This window comes from Colletotrichum higginsianum, chromosome 2 (genome assembly GCF_001672515.1).
Source record: "Colletotrichum higginsianum IMI 349063 chromosome 2, whole genome shotgun sequence".
Taxonomy (NCBI): Eukaryota; Fungi; Ascomycota; class Sordariomycetes; order Glomerellales; family Glomerellaceae; genus Colletotrichum; species Colletotrichum higginsianum.
Window position 1 is genome coordinate 5,350,155 of NC_030955.1, and position 19,903 is coordinate 5,370,057.

Genomic DNA, 19,903 nt, shown 5'->3' on the forward strand with positions numbered 1-19,903 from the left:
TGACCCTAGACGGGACAAGAGGAGCGAAAGGTGCAGTATATGCTTGGTTGGCCTCTTTTTCAACTAGCCTTGGTAACTGGTTGGTTTAATCCACAGTGTTATGCGTATGCCACGTACGCCCAAAGGCTCCTTCACGGGTTTCTAGACTCGTCGTCTGCCATCTCCCACCCGCGAAAGAAAGACATGGGGTCAGGGTCCAAGAAGTTCGACACATCAATTTCGCCTGAAAAGAAATAGCCCCCCGTCATGTCGGCACATAGACTGGGTTCAATCTGTTCCTCAAACAGTGGTGCTCCTCTCACTAGAATATATCTTTAGAATTGGACTGTTTGTGAACCTTCGTCACATAACTCACCTGTCAGTAGTTTTGTGACAGCGCCATCAATCTTGCGGAGCAGGTCCAGCGACTTGCGAGCAGAGATGCTGACATTGGCAATGCTGTCCAGGATTCCCTGGCATCTCTCCCAGGAGGCCGCGATGGCCGTGTGATCTAGTCGCGCCCAAAGGGGTGGGTACATGCGACAGATGATGAGAACTAAACCAGCAGCACAGGCATCTTTGACCTGTCAGCTTCCACATGGTCCGAGGATTATGTCACCGAGAGCTGTTTGCTTGGGGGCTTCCTCACACAAGCTGTTCCACCACCATGCTCCTGTTGTGTCGGCCTTGCATGAAGAATCTACCAAGGCGATGAGCCGAGAAGCTGCGTCTACGCATACTCTAGCGCACTCGGTAGTGAAAGGGGCTCTAAGACCCTTATCAGGGAAATGCCTTGGTGTAGGCTCGCCGACATCAGGTTCCTGGCGAGGTCTAGCGAAGCCGGCCAAGAGTTTGGTCAGAACCGGCCTGTGAAGTATGAGACGCACATATAGAAACCTAGGTATAGATCATCCAGTGTGAGAGAGAGGGTCCCGCAAAGGCTTTCGGAAAACTGACCTGGCGTTAAGCACGTTCTTCTGGATTGCAATGGTCTGTTGGTCTTCTGCCGCTATGCCTTCCGACGGCGAGGAAGAAAGCCATGACAAGAAGTACGGTACTGATGTCTCAAAGTCATCTAGCTGAGCATCGAGCTCGACGATGGCGTCGAGGCTAGCAGTCTCGTCTGCTCTGGAGCCGCGTAGTCTTCCGTCTCGGTGGCGATTTTTCCATGGTTGGTACATCCTCCACAGTATGTCGTCAAGTAATAGACTCAACTTGAGGCTTTGCGAGCTGAACTGTAGTCTTACTTTCTCGAAGTCTGTTTCCGTCACAGACTGTAGTTGGGGCAATGGGTCGTCTGCAAAAAAACAAGCGGCCGTGGTGGGGCGGCCAAATGTCATACTCACGAGCCTGGTGGTGCCGTTAGATTCTTTGGAGTATTGCAACGCATATTCTTCAGGATGATCCTCTGGTGCTGAGTACCAGAAAGACTTACGTATCCAGGATGACACACCCGTGCCAAGTCCGCCGCCGAATCTCCTTCTCCAGCGTGGCGTTCCCAGGCTCACGAGACGCCTCCATGTGAAGACCGAGTCCTTGGGCAATGCGGCACGCTGCTCCGATGGCGTTCCAGCATCGGTCCGGAAAAGGGGTCCCTTGCATCACGAGACCACACAACAGCAACGTTTGCACAACGCCGAGGTTGTTCTTTTCCAGCAGATCAACACTGAAAAACTGCCTGCTTCGGAGTATGAAAACCTCGACGCCCTTGGCCTTTTCGGGTGGCGTCAAGTCCGCGTGGTTGCACGCGAGGGCAAACATTGAATTGAGCGCCGCGTGGAAAACAATGGTCCGGGAGTCTGCACCGGGGGAACACCCCAGGCCAACGCCGTGGAAAGGATTCGAGGCAGCAGCATCATCCACAGCCGTGGAGGGCCGCCAGAGGGTCTCGTACGCATGCTCGAAAGCTGGTCTGTGGAAGACTGGGTAGAGGTAGTGTATTCGGCGAAAGTAGACTTGAATGAGATGGTCGGCGAATGGCCGGGGCGGAAGGAGGAACTTGTTGAAGTCGGCGAATGGGGATCGATCGGGAACAAGCGCGGTCTGTCGGTGGTTTTTGAATAGGACAGATGGTTCGACTCTCGACGGAAGAGGGTTCATCGCACTGTAAGCTTCCTTCATGGTTTCTTTCAGGAACGACACAGCCGAGGAGCTGCCATAGAAATCATTATTCACGTTGTCGAGGGAGTCATCGAGGTTGTCTTCGGCGAATATGGTGCCCATAGCTGTCACACTTCTAGCATCGCAGGAGTGATCGACACCGACGCCGACGCCAACGCCGGAACATGGCGATGGGAGCTGGACTGGCTGCTGGTCCATGATTCCTGGGGCTTCCAACGGGCTGGAATTGTGGACTAAAGAGGTCCGCCTTTCTAACGGAGTCCGATCGTATTGTTCAGTTGCCTCCAGTGTGTTGATGTCAATGCCGTGGGACGCGCATGCTTGCTCTAGCTTGCGGATGCGCTCATGGAGGGTCTTGGTGTAGCTACGGGAAGTCAGCGCAACTGAGACATCAAACGCACCAGCTGTGCAAGGCTCACTCATCACTACATGCAGTCCTCGCATTGCCCGTCTTGTAGACGCAGTGCTCTAGGTCCAGCGACCTGCGCTGGCACGTTGAGCAAATGGGCTTGCCGCCATCACAACGGGCTTTACGCTCTCGACACGGCTCACAGGCCAGAGCAATCTTGCGACGCCTTCGACGCTCCTGTAGATCAGGTGGCATTTTTGGAGTGTTGGGTTGTCTTGACCCGGCACCACGTTCGCGTCGATGTCGAGAGTCCTAAGGGAGGGGGGGCACGGTTCTCTACGTGTCAGACGCCGGCGTGGCAACTTTAGCGCTTTCAGTGCTCGTTGACCACCATAGATGATCGATAGGATCTTGGGGAAGTTCGACGAGGGAGAAGCACAGCTGCTTGAAGACTTGCGTTGGGAAGAAGCGAAACGGGGGGGGACACACACCATATCGACCGTTGGGGCGGGGTCGAGCTATTTGGTCCGCAGACGTGCAGATCGGGCGGACAATGGATGGACGATAACTCCCCGCTGGAGACGGAAAGAAAGAGATGCCCGACATACCTCGACCAGCACCTCAGGCCTGGCGTGCATAACAAGGCCAATCATCTTCATTAGACGGAAATCGCCAAAGTTTCAGTCTCGCTGGCAGCCCTCTTCTCCCACTGTTTCACGCCCTACGACTGGGAGCATGAGGCGAGCCGGCATCAGAGTCACGGCCAACTCTGGCGACCATGAACAAACCCAATACAGTCATAGTATAGTAGTATTTTGAACACGTAAATTTTATTTTTTCAAATCAACGAAACCAGTACCAAATAAACTCACTTGCTACTAGGTCTATTCTCAGATACAAAGCATCGTTTCAACTAGTCAATCCAGCAGAGTTACGAGCAACGTATAGGTATTACTTAAGTCCAAGACGACATAGAATCAAAACTTCTGTCTGCCTGTCTATGTCACTTACACTGCCGCACCTTCAGTGCCCTTGACCAAGTAAATCCAAAACGTCAGGCCGGCCACCACAAGAAGAACAAGAAACCAGACATCAGACCATCGTTTTCGGATTGATGAAGCCATGGTGGCCGGTCCCTGTCCCATTCGGTCAGTACCAATCGACATCAACCGTTCTTCGCGACACAGCTCGACTTACACCATAGTCCCAGTCTGACCAGACGGGAAAGAGGCAGCGATACCAGAAATACGCTTGCGAGTAAGGGTAGCTCATGGCGTTCCACGTCTTGGAACCCTTGCCCGATTCAATGAGGTACCAACTTTGGCAGCCGGAATTCCACACCGTGTTCTGGAGCGCGGCTTGGATCGTATCAGAATAGGCCTGCTCCGCCTCGCGCTTCAGGTCGACCGTGCTCGCGCGGCCTTCTAGCGCCGGCTTGAGAACACGCAGTGCGTAGTTGATGGAGTTCTCCAAAGCCATGATGGACGATGTGTGTCCTGTCGCAGCATTAGGGCCTTGGGGAGACCATTCTTGTTAGCTACGTTCAACCCTCCAATGAGCCTAGGTGTCTCCTGCACACTTACCCAAGAGCAGGATGAAGTTGGGGAACCCGCTCAGCGCTGAGCAATTGTACGCCTCTGGTCCGCCGAAGGACTCCCAGTGGCTCTGCATGGTCTCGCCACCGCGCCCGACAACTTCCACGCCAGCCGCGAACTCGTTGGTGTGGTAGCCGTTCGCCAAGATAATCACGTCGGCCTCGATCAGTCGCTTCTCTGTCCTCACGCCTTCCGGTACGATCTCCAATGGTTTCTCGTTGGTCAGAGTCATGTTGTCGGCATGGAGGCTCTTTAGATACCCAGAGTCGAAGATTCGCCGCTTGCAGCCGACTTCAAAGTCAGGGATTAGTAAGTCGTGATACTTTGTAGGGGCCGTGGCACGCATGTATCCCTCCGTGATCTTTTGCTGCTGCGCTCTGAACCGCTTTCCTGCCTCGGTCAACGGGAATCCCAGGAGGGAGTACTCCGCTGCGACGAAGACGATGAACCGTTGAAGAGTTGTCATGCCGGGGATGCGGTTCAGTCCGAGCCGGACCCAGTCCGGTATCTTTGCATCGATGGGTGGAAAGATCCAATGCTTCGATCGTACGATCTGTGTCAAGGACTGGGTCTTATGCAGGATGGAGGGGACAACCTGTGCCGCCGTACAGCCGTTGCCAAAGAGAACCACCCTCTTCCCCTCGACGTTGATTTCCGGCTTCCAGCGGCCAGTGTGTGAGATGACACCCTTGAAGGTATCTGCGCCGGGCACGTCGATCTCTCGCGGGGTGACCAGGGCACCTGTCCCGGCGAACAGGAACTGACACTCGTGGAAGTATATTGCCCCGGACTTTAGATGGCGAATAGTCATACGCCACCTGGCTCGCTCTTCGATCCATTCGCACCGTTCGACCAGAGCATCGAAAGCCATCTTCCTGACTAGGTCATATTTGTGAGCGACTCTGTTGAGGTAAGACCAGAGTTCAAAGTAGGTCGGCAAGACTCTTGTCCAGTTGGGATTAGGCTCGAAGGAGAAACTGTACAGCACACTGGGGACATCGCAGGCACACCCTAGATGACGGAACAGAATGGTCAGTGGCTCATACGGGCACTTGTGTAAAGGTTCGTATAGGCACGGACGAAGAAAGGCCACGGCTTACCTGGGTATCGATTGATGAACCACGTCCCACCCAGCCGGTGATGCCGCTCGAAGAACTGAACGTTCTCGATGCCGTACCATCGCTTCAACTGTGCACCCAGGCCAATGGCTGCGAACCCGCTTCCGATGCAGGCAAACTGGCTGTAACTGACCTTCCCAGCCCTGCTGGTCTCGGTAGACTGCGCCATAATCAAAATAATCCAGGAAAAAAAGAAGCGATTCGTCCAGATCTACTGAGAAGATCTTAAGATTTGGAACGCAATCAGCTTGTTTGAAGAAACCACGCTGGGAAAATAACGAGTAGAAGAACCCTTTCAAATTGTCCGGTCAGAAGGCCATATCTTGGGCCTCGCTGTCCCATTTCACGTTGATGCAAGCGTAGGCGCTACAACATGGTTCGGGTGCTTCCCGCACATGGAGGTTCAGATGTGGGCGGGAGCGTTCCTATTGGAGCGGAGAGTCGGAACCATCCTGACAATATGGATGTCCGGCGGGGAGTTCGGGAAAGCCTCGAGTTACCGAGCTCCCCCTTCTCGCCACAAACCCCCTTTGAGTCTCGCCAGCGGCGAGGCGTGTGCGTGTGCTTGTGCTTCTCGTCAGAGAAAAGTCCCGACAGCTTTCGTTCCCATTTATTACGCTTCAGATCACGTCTGGAAACATGCAACACAATTTTGCCAAGTGGAATATTGTACTCCTGCGAAATAGTGTTGTTACATCATGGCTATGATCGTGTTTATGGACCGGTCTTCACTACCATCAAAACGCCCGAATAGATTTGCCCTTCTGTCCACGCTTTGGTATTTAGTCAAGACTGGCACCCGGGTGCCGCGGGGTTTCCAGCTTTCCAGTCTTGCTATTGACCTTTTGATAGCCAACGTAGTCAACCTTGATCTTCTGGGTTTGCTCTCTGGATATTTTCAAAAGCCACTCAGGACCGCCCCGCTGGTGAACACAGGGTTATTTATTAGTACACTATTCAGCGTAACTCACTTCCCTAAACCAATGACTTACCAACATCGCCATGTATCGCATGATACCGGGCAAGTATATCGTCTTCCCGAGGCCGCTGTAGAGGGTGTCCACAAGGCGCCGGGCTACCGTCTCCGGTTCAAGAAGCGGGAACAAAAACGCCGATTGCCCCGTCTGGCCCCTAAATAAGGGCGTCCTGATGAAGCTGAAAATCCCAAGGGACAAACGCACTTTGGGCGCTTGATGGATGTACTTGAGTTCTAGTTGAAGGGCCTGTGTGCATCCGCATCAGCAACCTCTGGCATGTGATCAAACAAAGTTCTTTTGTGAGCTGGTGATGCATAATTACTTCGTGAAGAGCGATCAAGCCGGCCTTCGTGGCCGCGTAGTCGGCGATCCTAGCAGGCGGCATCATCGAGCTCATGGAACCCACGTGGATGATATGGCCGTGATTCGACTCCACCATGTGCGGGAGAAACTCCTTGACCAGCAGAAACGGGGCGACCAGGTTCGTGTTGATCGTCAGCTCGACGTCCGCATAAGTCCCGTCCAGCACCGTGAACCCGCGTGAGAGGCCAGCGTTGTTGACCAGAACAGTCGGGTTTCCCACTTCGCGTCTGACACGATCACAAAGGACCCTGATGGCGGTTTGGTCGCTAAGGTCGCACTTGAAGTACCGGACGTCTGACCTTGGTGTCGGCTGCCAAGTGAGAGGAACGTAGTCCACGACAACGACCTTCGTACGGGGATTCCGGGCTATGAGTTGCTGAGCCATGGTGGCGCCGATACCGCTACTGGCTCCGGTGATGAGCACGATCTCCTTGTCCCAGTCCCAGGTGCTGTCTCTTGTCCAATTGTTGGCGGTCCACATGTTCAGCTGCTCGTGGAGCCGCAGAACCAGGCCGGCCGCCGTAAGAACCCATGCCGCCAGGCCAAGTTGAAAAAGGCTTGCGTGCAATCCACGGGAACCGAACGTGCCGGGTTCTAACAGCCAAGTAACCGCTGCTGCCACCGAGGCGGTGAGCCCAGGGTTGAGTATGGTTCCGCGGAGCGCCGCAGCGAGCGTGTCTATCGTCAAGTTTCTAAGCAGAGTCGTCATGATGCCGGCACGTCGAATACCAACTGGCAACAGGAAGTAACGAAAGTCATGGCTTGGGTAGTAGCGTCTCAATCCTCGAAGAAAGGAAGAAATAAGGCAGAATGCCTAGAGTTCCTTGAACAATGCCATGCCTGCTCCGTCTGTGTGCGTCTTTTGCGAGCAAACTTAAGACGATGGAACAATCCCGGCCTCATCGTGTCGGGGCCCATTCCGATGCCTCCAACGGATCGCTGTGGTGGCGTTGAAACGCGCAGGAAGCTTTCCGGCAGCCGGCCTATGATGTCAAAAGGCCAAAAACGCCTGCCAAGTGTTGGGGCCGAGGTGAACTGAACCTCGGCCCCTGCATGTGGACTCATTCCGCGGATTCCGTCGATCTCGCGGCTGAACGATACAACTCACCTTCGAACCTCGCGACGTTGAGGATTTCGCGATCCTTCCATCTCTCACCACTCTCCAACAAATTGTCAAACAGCATCGGACATTCGATCATGACTTCGCCGCAGACCACATTGGGCCCCTTTGGAGTGCTAGGGCTGATCTTCCGCCTGCCCGTCGGTACGTCTAGATCGCATCGCGTTTATCCTGACCCGGGCCCTTCACTCATGCATATGTGCACAGCCTTGGTTCTATTCCTCTCAATCCTGTTACGCGGGCTCCCACTCGCCATCCGTCGCGGAATCTCAGTCAGGCTCTGGCTCTTAAGCGCCCAATATCGCCTTGTCCTGGGCTACTTGGAACCCCGCGAGATACAATACCTCGCGGCCCCTGCCCGACAGGTTTATCCGCAATGGATCGCAAAGCAAAGGGCCAAGGTCTCTCGTCTGGGCAACGTCGGTGCCCTCGATCGACTGGGCGGAGACGTCGAACCACTCAAAGAAGCGGGCGCCAACATCATGTGGCTCGGAGACCGCAGGAAGGCCACAAAAGTCGTGCTCTTCTTCCACGGAGGCGGATATGTCGCCCCCGTCGGCTTGGGTCACCTCACCTGGTGCTGGAACTGCTACGTTGACGACGGACCCGGTGCGAAGGACGAGGTGGCCGTTGCCGTCCTCGAGTATACTCTGTGCCCCGGGGCCAGGTACCCGACGCAGCTGCGGCAGGCCGTTGCTGCGCTAAACCACCTTCTAAGATCCGGCATTGCGCCCGCCGATTTAGTGATCGGGGGGGACTCGGCCGGTGGCAACCTGGCCTGCCAGGTGCTCAATCACATCCTTCACCCGCACCCCGAGGTTGAGACCGTCCGCCTCTCGGGCCCGCTGGCCGGCGTGTTCATGGTCTCGCCCTTGCTCACCTTCCGGACGGACACTGCTTCTTTCCGCGACAACCACCGCGTGGACATGCTCTCGGCCGCCACCGTCTCCAAGGCAAATCGGTACATCTTCCCCGCCGACTTCGCGAAGAAAAAGGCCTCGAACCCGCACCAACCCATGCCGCTGGACGGCGACCTCGAGTGGTTCGGCGAAATCCAGGCCGTCAGCAAGTCGATCTACATTACCGCCGGCGCGCAGGAGGTGTTCCGAGACGATATCAGGGCGTTTGCCGAGGCCGTGAGACGGCGGAACCCGGACCTGGATTTCAAGCTGGACGTCGCCGCCAACGAGGTCCACGATTCCATATTGCTCGAGGGGGTGTTCGACGTAGTAGGGGATGCTACGAAAAGGATGAGGCAGTGGGCTTCGAAATGTCTTGCGTGACCCCGCGGTCGTTGTGAGGTCGAGCAATGCCCGGACGAAAGTCTACCCAGAAATCAGTTAGCTTCTCTTCCTGAAGTCACGAAAGAAATCAGAGCATCTTCCTGCCGGCGGATCCTGCATACTCTGAGTGGCCCATCTCACCGATGTTTATCAAGTGGTTGCCATTCTTTCTCTCCATGAGCTCAGCTTCAGCCAACTGCAAGGCATAGAAAACAAGCGGGCTGAAGTTCTCCGTTAATGCCATCACCCCTGGTGCCGTCCGTTGATTTACGCATCGTTTTCCGGAGTTGCCCAGTTGACCGAGAAAGTGTTCGTTTCGATAGGTGTAAGCTCATAAGCACCAGTAAAGGTCCCAATAGACCGCCTGGCCTGTGTGAATGCAAGCTGAGAATGCAAAGGCTGTGTAATTTGGATCACATCGTCGGTCTGATAGATACGATGGCAGGCACAGCCGGCGGAGGGAATGGTTGGATAAAAGGAACGCCCCAAAGGCGCGAGATTTCTCTTCGATATATGTTTCAACTGTTTCCGAAGACGGGTTCACTTCTTGGAGCGCGGGGAAGCGTGGGTGGTCAAGTTTAGGGGCGGCAATTCCATGATAGATTCTACTCCAAGTCCAGTCATCCTGGTTCTTCCCGCTACAACTCGTTTTCGCGTGCTGTCTTGCTACGAACACGCCAAAAGAGAACCCCCAACAAGACCATACCTTGTTCATTATAGGATATTGGTTTGGGGCATGATGCTATGTGCAACGTGCCCCATGGTGACTCTAGTGTGAGTGTATGTGGTCTCTACTGCCGTTGTTGACCTACCACTGTGAAAGAAAAAATAATGATAAAATGTTGTTGTTTCCAATTTCGTGCTACAGCTGCAGCTGGCTTTCTCTGAGTAAGAAGTACTTCGCAATCGGCGGCGTTGAAACAAGGGATGAGATAGCCTTTTGCCGATAGACAACGATATCAACTGCTTCGAATCTATATTTATATCGCATCGCCGCTGTGTGTCTCCCTTTTCTTTTCTCCCCAAAATCGTGCTATTCCCATTGGACTTCCCTTTTGTGGCCTTTTGGAAAAGAGATTGCTCCCGTGACTCGTGCCACTCCAGCAACGCGGTACTTCAAGCCGAAAGCGACCCTCGCCAAGCCGTGTTAGGGGTTGAAAACGGTGGGAACCGGGGGTCGGAGCGTGCGAGAAGCATGTAAACTAGCTAATAACGGCAGTCCCTTGGCTCCAGCTAAGCCGGGATCTGCCTTCAAAGTCCGCGTACTTCGTAGGGATGGTCCGGGATGGATACATGGGGCTGACAGGCAACATTTTGCGTAAAGTTTTCCATGGGCTTGATGTGGAATAGCACCAATACGCAGTTCGTCGTACCAAATACGCGGATGCCAGCCGCCGCCCCCCCACGTGAGGGGCGCTTCTTCCTCTTCTTCCTTTGCCCGCCGTCTCATCGCGATGGATGTTCCTGAAATGGTTTGTTTGTACCTCTCGGCTTGGACATGTTTTTGACGTGCGAGGTGTCTCGCATCAAACCAGTTCCCTTCTCCGACAACGTAACAAACAGCCCGCCGGAAGCCATTCGCGCCACTGATTTGCACGTCCCGCGACGTCCGGTGAACTTTCCGTAGCATCCGACACCTCTAAGTCAGACTACCCACTTTTCGGCACCCCCCCCATTTCGGCACCCCAAAAATGAAGCTATTCCCATCATACTCGTCGACTTCAATTAATCATTGACTTCTTCTAGATGCAACAACAATACAGCTTTCAGCTTCACTAGGGTATTCAGAGTCGCTGGATTCGGCTGCATCATCCTCTTTTTCCCCAGCCTTAAGTTGCGCCTGCTGGATGTCTTTGATGTTGGCGAACTTAGTGTTAGGATCCAGCTGGACTGCCCTTCTTTTCCTTACTGCAGTATTGGTGACTTGGGCCTGCAGAAGCTCCAGTTTCTGCTGGGTATTTGCCAGCTCATATGCCTGCTCGCTGAAGCCTTTTTTTACCTTCCTGAATAGAAGGCGTTGAGTAAAGGCATCATTCTCCAGCTCTGTGAATAGCTTCAACTGCCCAGCTAGATCCTTCATCTTCCTTGGCGTCGACCATGCCACTGCAGATGACGCAGATACCCATCCTTCAGCTTCCTTGCCTCCAGACTGCCCTTTGCTGACCTGATCAGATGATCCTGATGCTGCTGGTGTTGATGGGAGCAGTAGGGAGCTCATCAGAGGCTTCGCCATAGAGACAGGCCATAACCCTGTCCATTTCCAACCACTTCTAATGTTCTGCATCGTCATACCTGCAGTACGAGCCTTCTGATAACAGCCTATAAAGTTCCTCTTGCCTACAACAGTTGAATCATTCCACTGACCAAGGTATCCAAGCTCCTTCCTATAGGCTGCCTTGACAGGGCTGAAGACTGACTGATCAAGTGGCTGGAGGACATGGGAGGTATGTGGCGGTAAGAACAATAGATGGATGTTGTTTATATAGCATAACCACATAAAGTCAGTCGTTGTATGACTCCCATGTCCATCCATGATCAGCAGCCTGACCTCCTTGCCCTGAGGAAGAGTCTGAGGGATGAAGACCTTCTGCAGCCATTCAACTGCAGTGGCATCTGAAGTCCATCCATTCTCCGTTGCAGTGAATTGCCATCCTTCATAAGGGCCAAGGTCTAGAGGAAACCACTGCTGCTGGACTGCCTTGCCCTTATAGATAACGAGGGGATTCAGAACATGGCCCAGGGCAGAGATGCATTCGATGATGGATACCCATGCCCTTGATCCAGGCTGTTTCTTACGTACAGACTTCGTCTCAGACATGCCCAGCACCAGCCCATTAGATCCCTGGCCCTCAAGGATACCAGTCTCATCCATGTTGTATCTATTAGCTGGTTTGATGCTGGTGATCTCTGGTATGGCGAGTAGTTTGAACCAGTCCCTGATGACCTCAGTAGATGCCCCATTAACACGCCTAGAATCGATAGGGCGACTTCTCTGGACCTTGACTGATGGATTCCTCTTCAAGAAGGCTTGGATCCAGCCTTTTCCTATAGGCTCTGTATCCCCCATGGCATGGAGGATCCTTTCTGCGAATAGCCTCACTTGCAGATGGGTTGGGGCAACACCAAGGGCATGCTGAATGCGAACCCATTCAGCCAGTTTAGCCTCCTGACTAACAGAAAGTCTCTGCAGGTCAGAAAAGGCAATTGACCTTGGTTGAGTGCCCTTAATCCGATACTGAAGTGTTGATCTTGGGATGCCATACACCTGACCAGCCCTCTTAATGGGCATGCCGTTGGTTATTGCGTCAAGGGCCTGATTGACTTCATCTTCGGTATACTGGCCCATAAGGTCGAAAAGAAGCTCTGAGGAAAAAATGAGGTTATTCGCATAAGTATAGAAAATGTTGTTGATGTTGAAAGTTGAGGGGTATGTTCTGGTGATGAGGCATTTGAGGCATTTTTGGGGTGCCGAAATGGGGGGGGTGCCGAAAAGTGGGTAGTCTGACTTACGACGGCACAGAGAGACTTTCCTTCTTCTCATCATCCTCTCGCCCTCCTCGGTCATGGCTGAATCACCACCCGCCGACAATGGCAGCATCGTCGGCCGCGTCAGGAGCGCCTCCATCTCCGTCATGAACGCGAACCCTCAATTGGGCATGTGGCAGGCCGCCGGCACGGCAATCGCCCAGGCGCCCAACCTCACCGAGCTCCGCGACCCGGACTCGGGCGGCGACAACATCGCCTTCACGGCGCAGGGCCACTCGGCGCGCTACGCCATCCAGGAGCCCCAGGGCGACCTCGCGCTCGTCAGGCCCGCCGTGGGCCGGCGCGCGTCGACCTTCTCTAACAACGCGCAGCCCGGGTTCCGCAACGTCTTCGGCGACAAGTCCGAGAACATCCGGGAGGCCGAGGAGCCGTCCGCGCCGGCCGACACATCGGACGACGTCCGGCCCGGGACGCACGAGAGCCTGCTGCCGAGCGACGGCCAGCAGCTCCGCCGGCGGCAGAGCCTGTACCAGAAGCACATGGCCAACGAAAAGGCCCCGTGGAAGACGACCATCAACAACGGCCTGAAGGCGTTTTGGAAGTTCTTCCTCACGCCCTCCGGCTTCATCATCACCATTTACTGCCTGAACATCGTCGTGAGTTTTAAACCTGGCCCGCTGTGATTCATCTCTTGGATGTCCAATTTGCTGATAACTACCAACTCTGTAGGCCTGGGGAGTAAGTATTGCATGGCGAACTGAATGATTGAACCGAGGCCCGTGATACTGACTTTTTGACCGCGCCAGGCCATGCTCTTCTTCCTCCTTCTCAAGGCCGCCCCGGCGATGAACTACCCCACCGCCGACGATGACAACTCGCCCCGGAAGAAGTGGCTCGAGATCTCCAGCCAGATCCTCAACGCCCTCTTCTGCGTCACGGGCTTCGGCCTCGCCCCGTGGCGCTTCCGCGACCTGTACCTCTACGTCCGGGCCGTCAACTTCCGGAACCAGGCCGCCATGCTCAGGCTCGCCGCGCAGAACAAGGGCTGGTTCAGGCCGCCCGCGTGGGCCGCCGACGCCGAGAAGGCCCCCGAGACCTTCACGGGCCAGGTCGCGCCGCCGACGCCGCTCTGGAAGCTCGGCTTCACCATCTGGATGATGGTCCTCAACACCTTCCTGCAGGCCGTCCTGTGCTACTTCATGTGGGGATACAACCGGCTTGACCGACCTGTAAGTGACACGCAGCTCGACGACGACCATGGGTCCTCCGCCGGCGTTTGCCCCCTGTTGTTTATGGAAACTAACACGGAAGCTAGGCATGGGCGACTGGCACATTCATCGGTTTGGGATGCGGTGTAGCCATGCTTGCGGGTCTGATGTCTTGGTGGGAGGGGCGGAAGGTCAAGAAGGTCGAAGGCCCAGAGGTGAGGATTATCCAAGAGGTATAAACAATTGGTTCACAGGGCCCTGAGTTCAACTCGGTGTGCATATGGGTGAAGCTGCCCGCTCTGCGAGGCCTAGAATAGATATGGTCGTTGACTTCGGTGATGATGGCTCGGGCCATCTTTCTTTTCTCAATACGGCGGAAGGCCGGTGTCTACATGTTGCAGAAACGGAAGCATAGCGTTGCAACTATGCAAGACTTCAAACCAAGTAAGGAGTATGTAATATACAGAGTTATGATGTCCCGCCCCTAGCAATGCAATGTAAACCGGCGATAACGGCTGACAAGCTTCACTTATCTATGCTACCTTTGAAGAAACCATTCGACGCTAGTTTGTATACCTAACCCTCTCTGTCTCTTCCTTCCGGCCAACACCAACCAACCTAAGATATGGTGTGATGCCTTGCGCCCACGTTTGTGAAGTCAAGCTCGCACGTAAAGTAAACCTCCTCTGAACTGGATGAGCCGCAGTCATTCCGATTCTTGTTTTGCGATATAACTCAGCAGCCCTTTCCAAATGCTGTGCTTTATTGAAGTATGTTCGAACATTACTTCCGACCTCACATGGATGCTGAGCAACTATCAGTCTCAGAGGCAGTGTACACGTTTGAAAAGTACCGAGGCTCCTATCCTAGAATCGTTGAGGTGGAATTTTAACTGTACCTCATTCTGCCTTCCCAATAGTTACAGCGTTGCCAGCACTGACGGCTGTCACATTCTTATCACAATGTTCAATGTGGGAGCGCTCTGCTGTTGCATCCACGAAACCACTTCCAGAGGTTAAAACATTCGCCTCGCGGAAATCACCACATGTGAGCCGCCGGAATCACGAAGCACATGGAGCTCATGAAATGACTTACTAATGGATCCGATGGCTTGCTTCCCTCCGTTTTACGCGCCTGCGGACGAGGCTTGCAGTCTCGAGGCTCATCAAATTCGGTCAGCGGCAGAGTATGAATAAACCCCTCGATCCTCAAGGTGCTTGATTTGCTGCACCGGTTTCAGAATTGCGACGCATTCTATTAAATCCCTCAGTTCCCATTTTCAGGATCTGTTCCGTCGGGAGGCTTGGTATGACGACACGAGCACCCACACGGAGCTTGATGATCCTAAGGATATGAAGAACGCTTCAGCGTCGATGGCGCCTGTGTTGGCCTATGACACCGAACCGCTTAGTGTTATTGGTCTGATCCGATTTAGAGGATTTCGATGCGATGGCGGCGAGTAATTATGACGAACGAGAGTCTGCCAAGCCTCACAGCAATCGCAAAGAGTGCCTTCCACGACGGAATGGACACTATGGGCTACGAAGGGCTAGTTGACAGCACTGCTGTACTGTACGGGAGGTCAAATGTCGATAAATCGCGCTGGCCTTGACTTGATTGTTCATGCTGATAGCAACAAATGAGCCCATAGGCAGCCCAAACATAGCACATGGGAAGCGTGGCTCCCCTGGCGGCTCTTGAAGTCTGGGCATGGCAGTGGGTGATGCTGGCAGGCCAGTTGGGGACATGTGAGGAGGTCAAAATCTTCGGTGAACAGTCTATTAAGCGCGGAAGACGCAAACTCACGAAGAGTTGCCGTGGAAGAACCAGTGGAGAGGTTGGCTCAACGAGAGATGCTGCTGGAGAGTTGGTGGCAAGGTCAACTTTGTGTGGTTGGCCGAACATCAGGGGGGGGGAGTATCAGAAGAACCTGCAGCCCCTCTTTAAGATGTAGCGGAACACAAGTACCAAGCGATAGGGAAGGCCCGTGCTTTTGCCACCATCTTTCTCTCCATGTCTGAACTCCCCAAGTCACTCACTCACTCACTCAATCGTTCACCCATCTCATCTCGTCTCATCTCTATCCACCGGCCTCAGGTCCCCCGCCCCCCCCTCAAAACAAAAGGAAGATTGTTCCATCATCTCCCTTATTCAACAGGATGAACCTACCACAGACGTCCCTCTCCCTCGCGATCCTGGCCTCGTCGGCCGGGACCTACATCGCCCTCCGCAACCCCAACCCGGGCCCGCCGAAGAAATCCGGCGACGACTCGGAGCGCCCGCCCCCGGAGCACGCAGACTCGATCCGCTGGATGAACCTCACCCACAGGCACACCCCAAAGGTCATCCTCCTGCCCCTCGCCCTCCTGTCCCTCCACCTCGCGGCCCTCGCCTTCTTCCACCCGGACATCCCCCCCGCCGTCCTCCGCCACGGCGCCGAGAACGGCCTGAGCCCCTCCCTGACGACCTGGTCGCCCTCGACGCTGCTGCCGCTCGCCGCCCTCTTCCTCGCCGGCGTCCCGCTGCGCCTCGGACCCTACCGCTCGCTCGGCAGCGACTTCACCTTCGACCTCGCCAAGCCGGACCGCCTCAAGACCACGGGCATCTACGCCCTTGTCCAGCACCCGAGCTACACGGGCGTCGTGGTCCTCGTGCTCTCCAACGTCGCCCTGCTCGCGCGGCTCGACGGCGTGCTGAGCTGCTGGGTCCCGCCCGCGCTGCACCGCGCCCTGGCCGCCGTCGATTGGGTCCTGGGGCCCGCGGCCTGCCTGGTGTTCCTGTTCGGCGTGTGGACCAGGGTCCGGGAGGAGGAGCGCATGCTGCGGTCCGAGTTCGGGGAGAAGTGGGAGCGCTGGCATGCCTCGACGGCGCGTTTCATCCCGTATGTATTCTGAATTTGGAGGAGGAGGAGGAGGAGGAGGTTACAGGCGTCGTGCGGCTTTCTGTCGACCTGGAAGTAAGCCAGGTCTTTTTCTCATGGGTTTAGCCAGGTGTACAGAGACTGCAGACATGGAAACGCGGTTCGCACTGCTTCATCAGTCTTTGGAATTTTTTTGAATTTTTTTTACAGCATTTCTTTCTTCTCTTTTTGGAAACCGCTTGCATTGCATCCTCTTCAGATGAACATAGAATCAAGACTCTTTGTTCGGTCTCATCCGAGACGCTATTGTCTGAGTACCTCATACCGTCTTGCTTTCTCTACAATACGCGTGGTTCAAGTTCCACTAGGCCTACCTAATCCAGCTCACCCGAACATGACTCGGGCGGGTCAACGGGCTCTTTTGAGTTCCACAACCAAAACGGGTCCATCTCAACCAAACGATGCACGTTTCCCCACTCCCAGGGCCTTTTGCCCTCACCACCAATCTTTCTTGTTGCATGCTGCACATGACTCTCTCCAACAACCATCAGGCAAGATGGCCGAGCGGTCTAAGGCGCTAGCTTCAGGTGCTAGTCAAGTAATTGGCGTGGGTTCGAATCCCACTCTTGTCACAAATCATCATCTCCGTCATGGGATGAACTTTTGTTTTGTTCTGGTTCCTCTGAAGATGATGTTAAGGCTTGTGGTCTCGGCGTGAGGGCTTGTAGATGCACGCCTCTTCCTCATCCCCTCCTTGTTCTTGTTTTTCATATCCCAGCGGATATGAGTGCTCTCAAAGAAGAGCAACTACTCTTACGGAATCGCCATGTTTACAACTCCGTCCGCCTCCCGAAGCACGGAACGGCATGAGATTCGGCAAAAGTGGGTATACTCCGGGCTCTCACCAAAGCGCATCGCAATTCTTCACATTCCATCGGTGGCCCGGTGGCATCACACAAGGGACAAGAAGCTCTTCCATAGCACGACACAACATTTCATTACCCCCCAGTAGCTCTTTAGTAATGCTCAATTCAATTGGATATCATGCCTACGAACACACAAAAACGCTGCCCCGATACAAACACACAACGTCCCCCACGAGCCCTGCAGCAGCGACGCATCAAATGCTCGTCGTCGCGTTCTGGTGGTCGAGCTTCTTCTTGGCCGCCTTGGCGTCGGCGATCTTTATGCTCAGCTTGACGGGCTGGGTGCCCGACGTCTCGAAGATGGTGTCGATCTCCTCGAGGTTCAGCTTGCTCGTCTCGGGGAAGACAAAGTAGCTGAGGAAGATCTGGAGGAAGTTGTAGACGATGTAAACGGCCCAGATCTTGTATCCGATCTTTGCGATGCCGATGCCGATGCCGTAGTTGTGGATGACGGCGGCGATGGCCTGGAACATGGCGAAGACGCCCATGCCCTTGGCACGTAGCGGCAGTGACAGCAGCTCGACGGGGTAGAGGTTGTGCATCGTGGCGATGAAGGTGGCGCTGCAGATCTGGAAGCAGTAGATCCACACGATTGTCAGGATGGCCGTCGTCTTGGACTCGGTCAGATTGTACTGCCAACTCGTGATGGTCACGGCCGTCTGCGCAATGATGATGGAGATCAGTCCGGCGAAAATGAGCGTGCGGCGGCGGAAATAGTCAATGATGTAGGACCCAAAGAGCGTGAAAACGAAGTAGATGGAAATGGAGCCGAGGTTGATGCCGAGCTGTTCGAGCTGTCCTGTGATGCCAATGGTGTCGAGCGCCGGGGAGAGATAGTAGCCGATGATTCCGCCTCTGGTCATAAATCTCCATTAGCAAAGGGATCATCAAGGAAACATTTGGAGCAGACACATACCCATTCCACTGCTGGAAGACGGCATAGACAGCCAGAACAAAGGTCCGGAACCAGACGGGGCGAGTGAAGAAGACGCGGAAGTCCCACGTCGCCCGGAAGCCGGCCTTGGTCGTCTCGATGGACTCTTCGATCTGGAGGATCATGAGGTCGACAATTTCGTGGTTGATGTCGTTGCTTGTGGTCATGTAACGCGCGATGACGCGGCGGGCCTCGTCCTTCTTACCGCGCATGTACAGGAAGCGAGGAGACTCCGGGCAGAGGATGTAGATGAAGATGCAGACAAGGAGGGGGAAGATGGCCTGGATGAAGAAGGCCAAGCGCCACTGCCAGTCGCTGTCGAACTTGGTAAGGCCCATCATGATGCCAATCATCATCATGGAGCCGACCTGGAAGAAGGCGCCGAAGATGCCGACGATGCGGCCGCGAAGGTGGATGGGCGCAATCTCGGCGACGTACTGCGGTGCCGTGCACAAGGCCGTGCCGAAGCCGAGCACGAGTCGGCCGACCATGAGGCAGGCCAGGTTCGGGGCCATGGCCTGCATGATGGCGGCGATGATGACGAGAAAGTTGCCGAGGAAGTTGATGCCACGACGGCCAAGGACGTCGGCGCAGCTGAGGAAGGGAGCACCCAGGAAGCCGCCGATCTGCATCAGGGCGTTGATCGTCGAGATGATGACGCCGGCGTTGGGGAATCCGTAGTAGTCGTGCCAGCGGTCGTTCGAGTTGATGCCACCAATGACACCCCAGTCGACGCCGTATCTGTTCCAATGGCATCAGCTTTTGCTTCTACATCTCGGGGAAGCAAGCCAGGAAACGTAGAATGAGGAAAAGCAATCCTTACCCTGCCTGGTTGCAGCCCATGACAAACATGTAGCCGACGACCAAAAGACCAGACCGGGACTTCATGGTAAAGGCTTCGGCAGACTTGCGCATCATGTCGGCCTCGGAGATACGGGTGGCCGCAACCTCGTCAACGGCCAAGCCCAACTTGTTCGCCTGGGTGACATCGTCGTGGTAGACGACCGTCTGGTCAACTTCATCACGGGGCGCCATGCTGATTGGTAACAGTCTTGAGAACACAGGTGAGGGGGTCCTCGCAGCCTCGTCAACCAAGGCGGAGATAGAGAGAGAGAGATATAGAGAAGAGAGGGGGAGGTTGAGCAACTAGGTGGGAACGCTGCAAAGATGAACGAGAAGCCCGAGTTCCTGGGTCCGAGTCGTTCGAGTTGCAGGAAGTGGTGCTTCGGCGGATATATAGAGATTCCCCAACCTCAGCATCGGTAATGGGAGACGACCCAGGGTGGGTGGCACTATTCCATCCTGCATTGTTACCCTCCTCTACACTCCTGGTGCAACGCGGAATCCCCTTCCGATGGCTAGGTCTCGAACCCTGGGGATGGGATTTGACCCCAGACTCCCTCAGAGGCGTCCAACCGGCCATGTGGTTCACGTGGGATGTTTCCTGACGGCGTGCCAGTCCGGGTCCAATGAATGCCGACTTCGTCCATCCGCAAACAGATCATCAAGGTCTGCATCTCCCCAAGATCCACGCTGCAACGCAGATGGGCAGCGGCTTTGGTCAATCATGATTGGCCCCGGCGG

The 19,903-nt window shown here is 54.9% G+C and overlaps 5 protein-coding genes across 5 annotated transcripts; 3 read left to right on the plus strand and 2 right to left on the minus strand.

Annotated features, from left to right (window-relative positions):
• Nucleotides 1–131: 131 nt before the first annotated feature.
• Nucleotides 132–7,211, minus strand: CH63R_03329 (fungal specific transcription factor domain-containing protein; the record flags this gene model as incomplete). The annotated part of the gene is made up of 16 exons (XM_018298304.1): nucleotides 132–301; nucleotides 356–556; nucleotides 599–846; nucleotides 937–1,329; nucleotides 1,415–2,464; nucleotides 2,520–2,761; nucleotides 3,058–3,076; nucleotides 3,461–3,585; nucleotides 3,647–3,963; nucleotides 4,033–5,055; nucleotides 5,145–5,322; nucleotides 5,688–5,837; nucleotides 6,005–6,085; nucleotides 6,155–6,286; nucleotides 6,344–6,385; nucleotides 6,462–7,211. 16 exons carry the CDS (start codon nucleotides 7,209–7,211, stop codon nucleotides 132–134), a joined length of 5,121 nt encoding a protein of 1,706 aa, XP_018163120.1.
• Nucleotides 7,212–7,699: 488 nt separating this feature from the next.
• On the plus strand, nucleotides 7,700–8,905 carry CH63R_03330 (Alpha/beta hydrolase; the record flags this gene model as incomplete). Its single annotated transcript, XM_018298305.1, has 1 exon — nucleotides 7,700–8,905. One exon carries the CDS (start codon nucleotides 7,700–7,702, stop codon nucleotides 8,903–8,905), a length of 1,206 nt encoding a protein of 401 aa, XP_018163121.1.
• Nucleotides 8,906–12,468: 3,563 nt separating this feature from the next.
• CH63R_03331 (Protein-S-isoprenylcysteine O-methyltransferase) lies at nucleotides 12,469–13,838 on the plus strand (the record flags this gene model as incomplete). The annotated part of the gene is made up of 3 exons (XM_018298306.1): nucleotides 12,469–13,047; nucleotides 13,198–13,620; nucleotides 13,707–13,838. 3 exons carry the CDS (start codon nucleotides 12,469–12,471, stop codon nucleotides 13,836–13,838), a joined length of 1,134 nt encoding a protein of 377 aa, XP_018163122.1.
• A 1,920-nt stretch (nucleotides 13,839–15,758) lies between these two features.
• Nucleotides 15,759–16,493, plus strand: CH63R_03332 (Protein-S-isoprenylcysteine O-methyltransferase; the record flags this gene model as incomplete). Its single annotated transcript, XM_018298307.1, has 1 exon — nucleotides 15,759–16,493. The coding sequence occupies one exon, from the start codon at nucleotides 15,759–15,761 to the stop codon at nucleotides 16,491–16,493; it is 735 nt and encodes a 244-aa protein (XP_018163123.1).
• Nucleotides 16,494–17,579: 1,086 nt separating this feature from the next.
• On the minus strand, nucleotides 17,580–19,354 carry CH63R_03333 (Sugar transporter; the record flags this gene model as incomplete). The annotated part of the gene is made up of 3 exons (XM_018298308.1): nucleotides 17,580–18,240; nucleotides 18,302–19,060; nucleotides 19,143–19,354. The coding sequence occupies 3 exons, from the start codon at nucleotides 19,352–19,354 to the stop codon at nucleotides 17,580–17,582; spliced, it is 1,632 nt and encodes a 543-aa protein (XP_018163124.1).
• Between the last annotated feature and the right edge of the window lie 549 nt (nucleotides 19,355–19,903).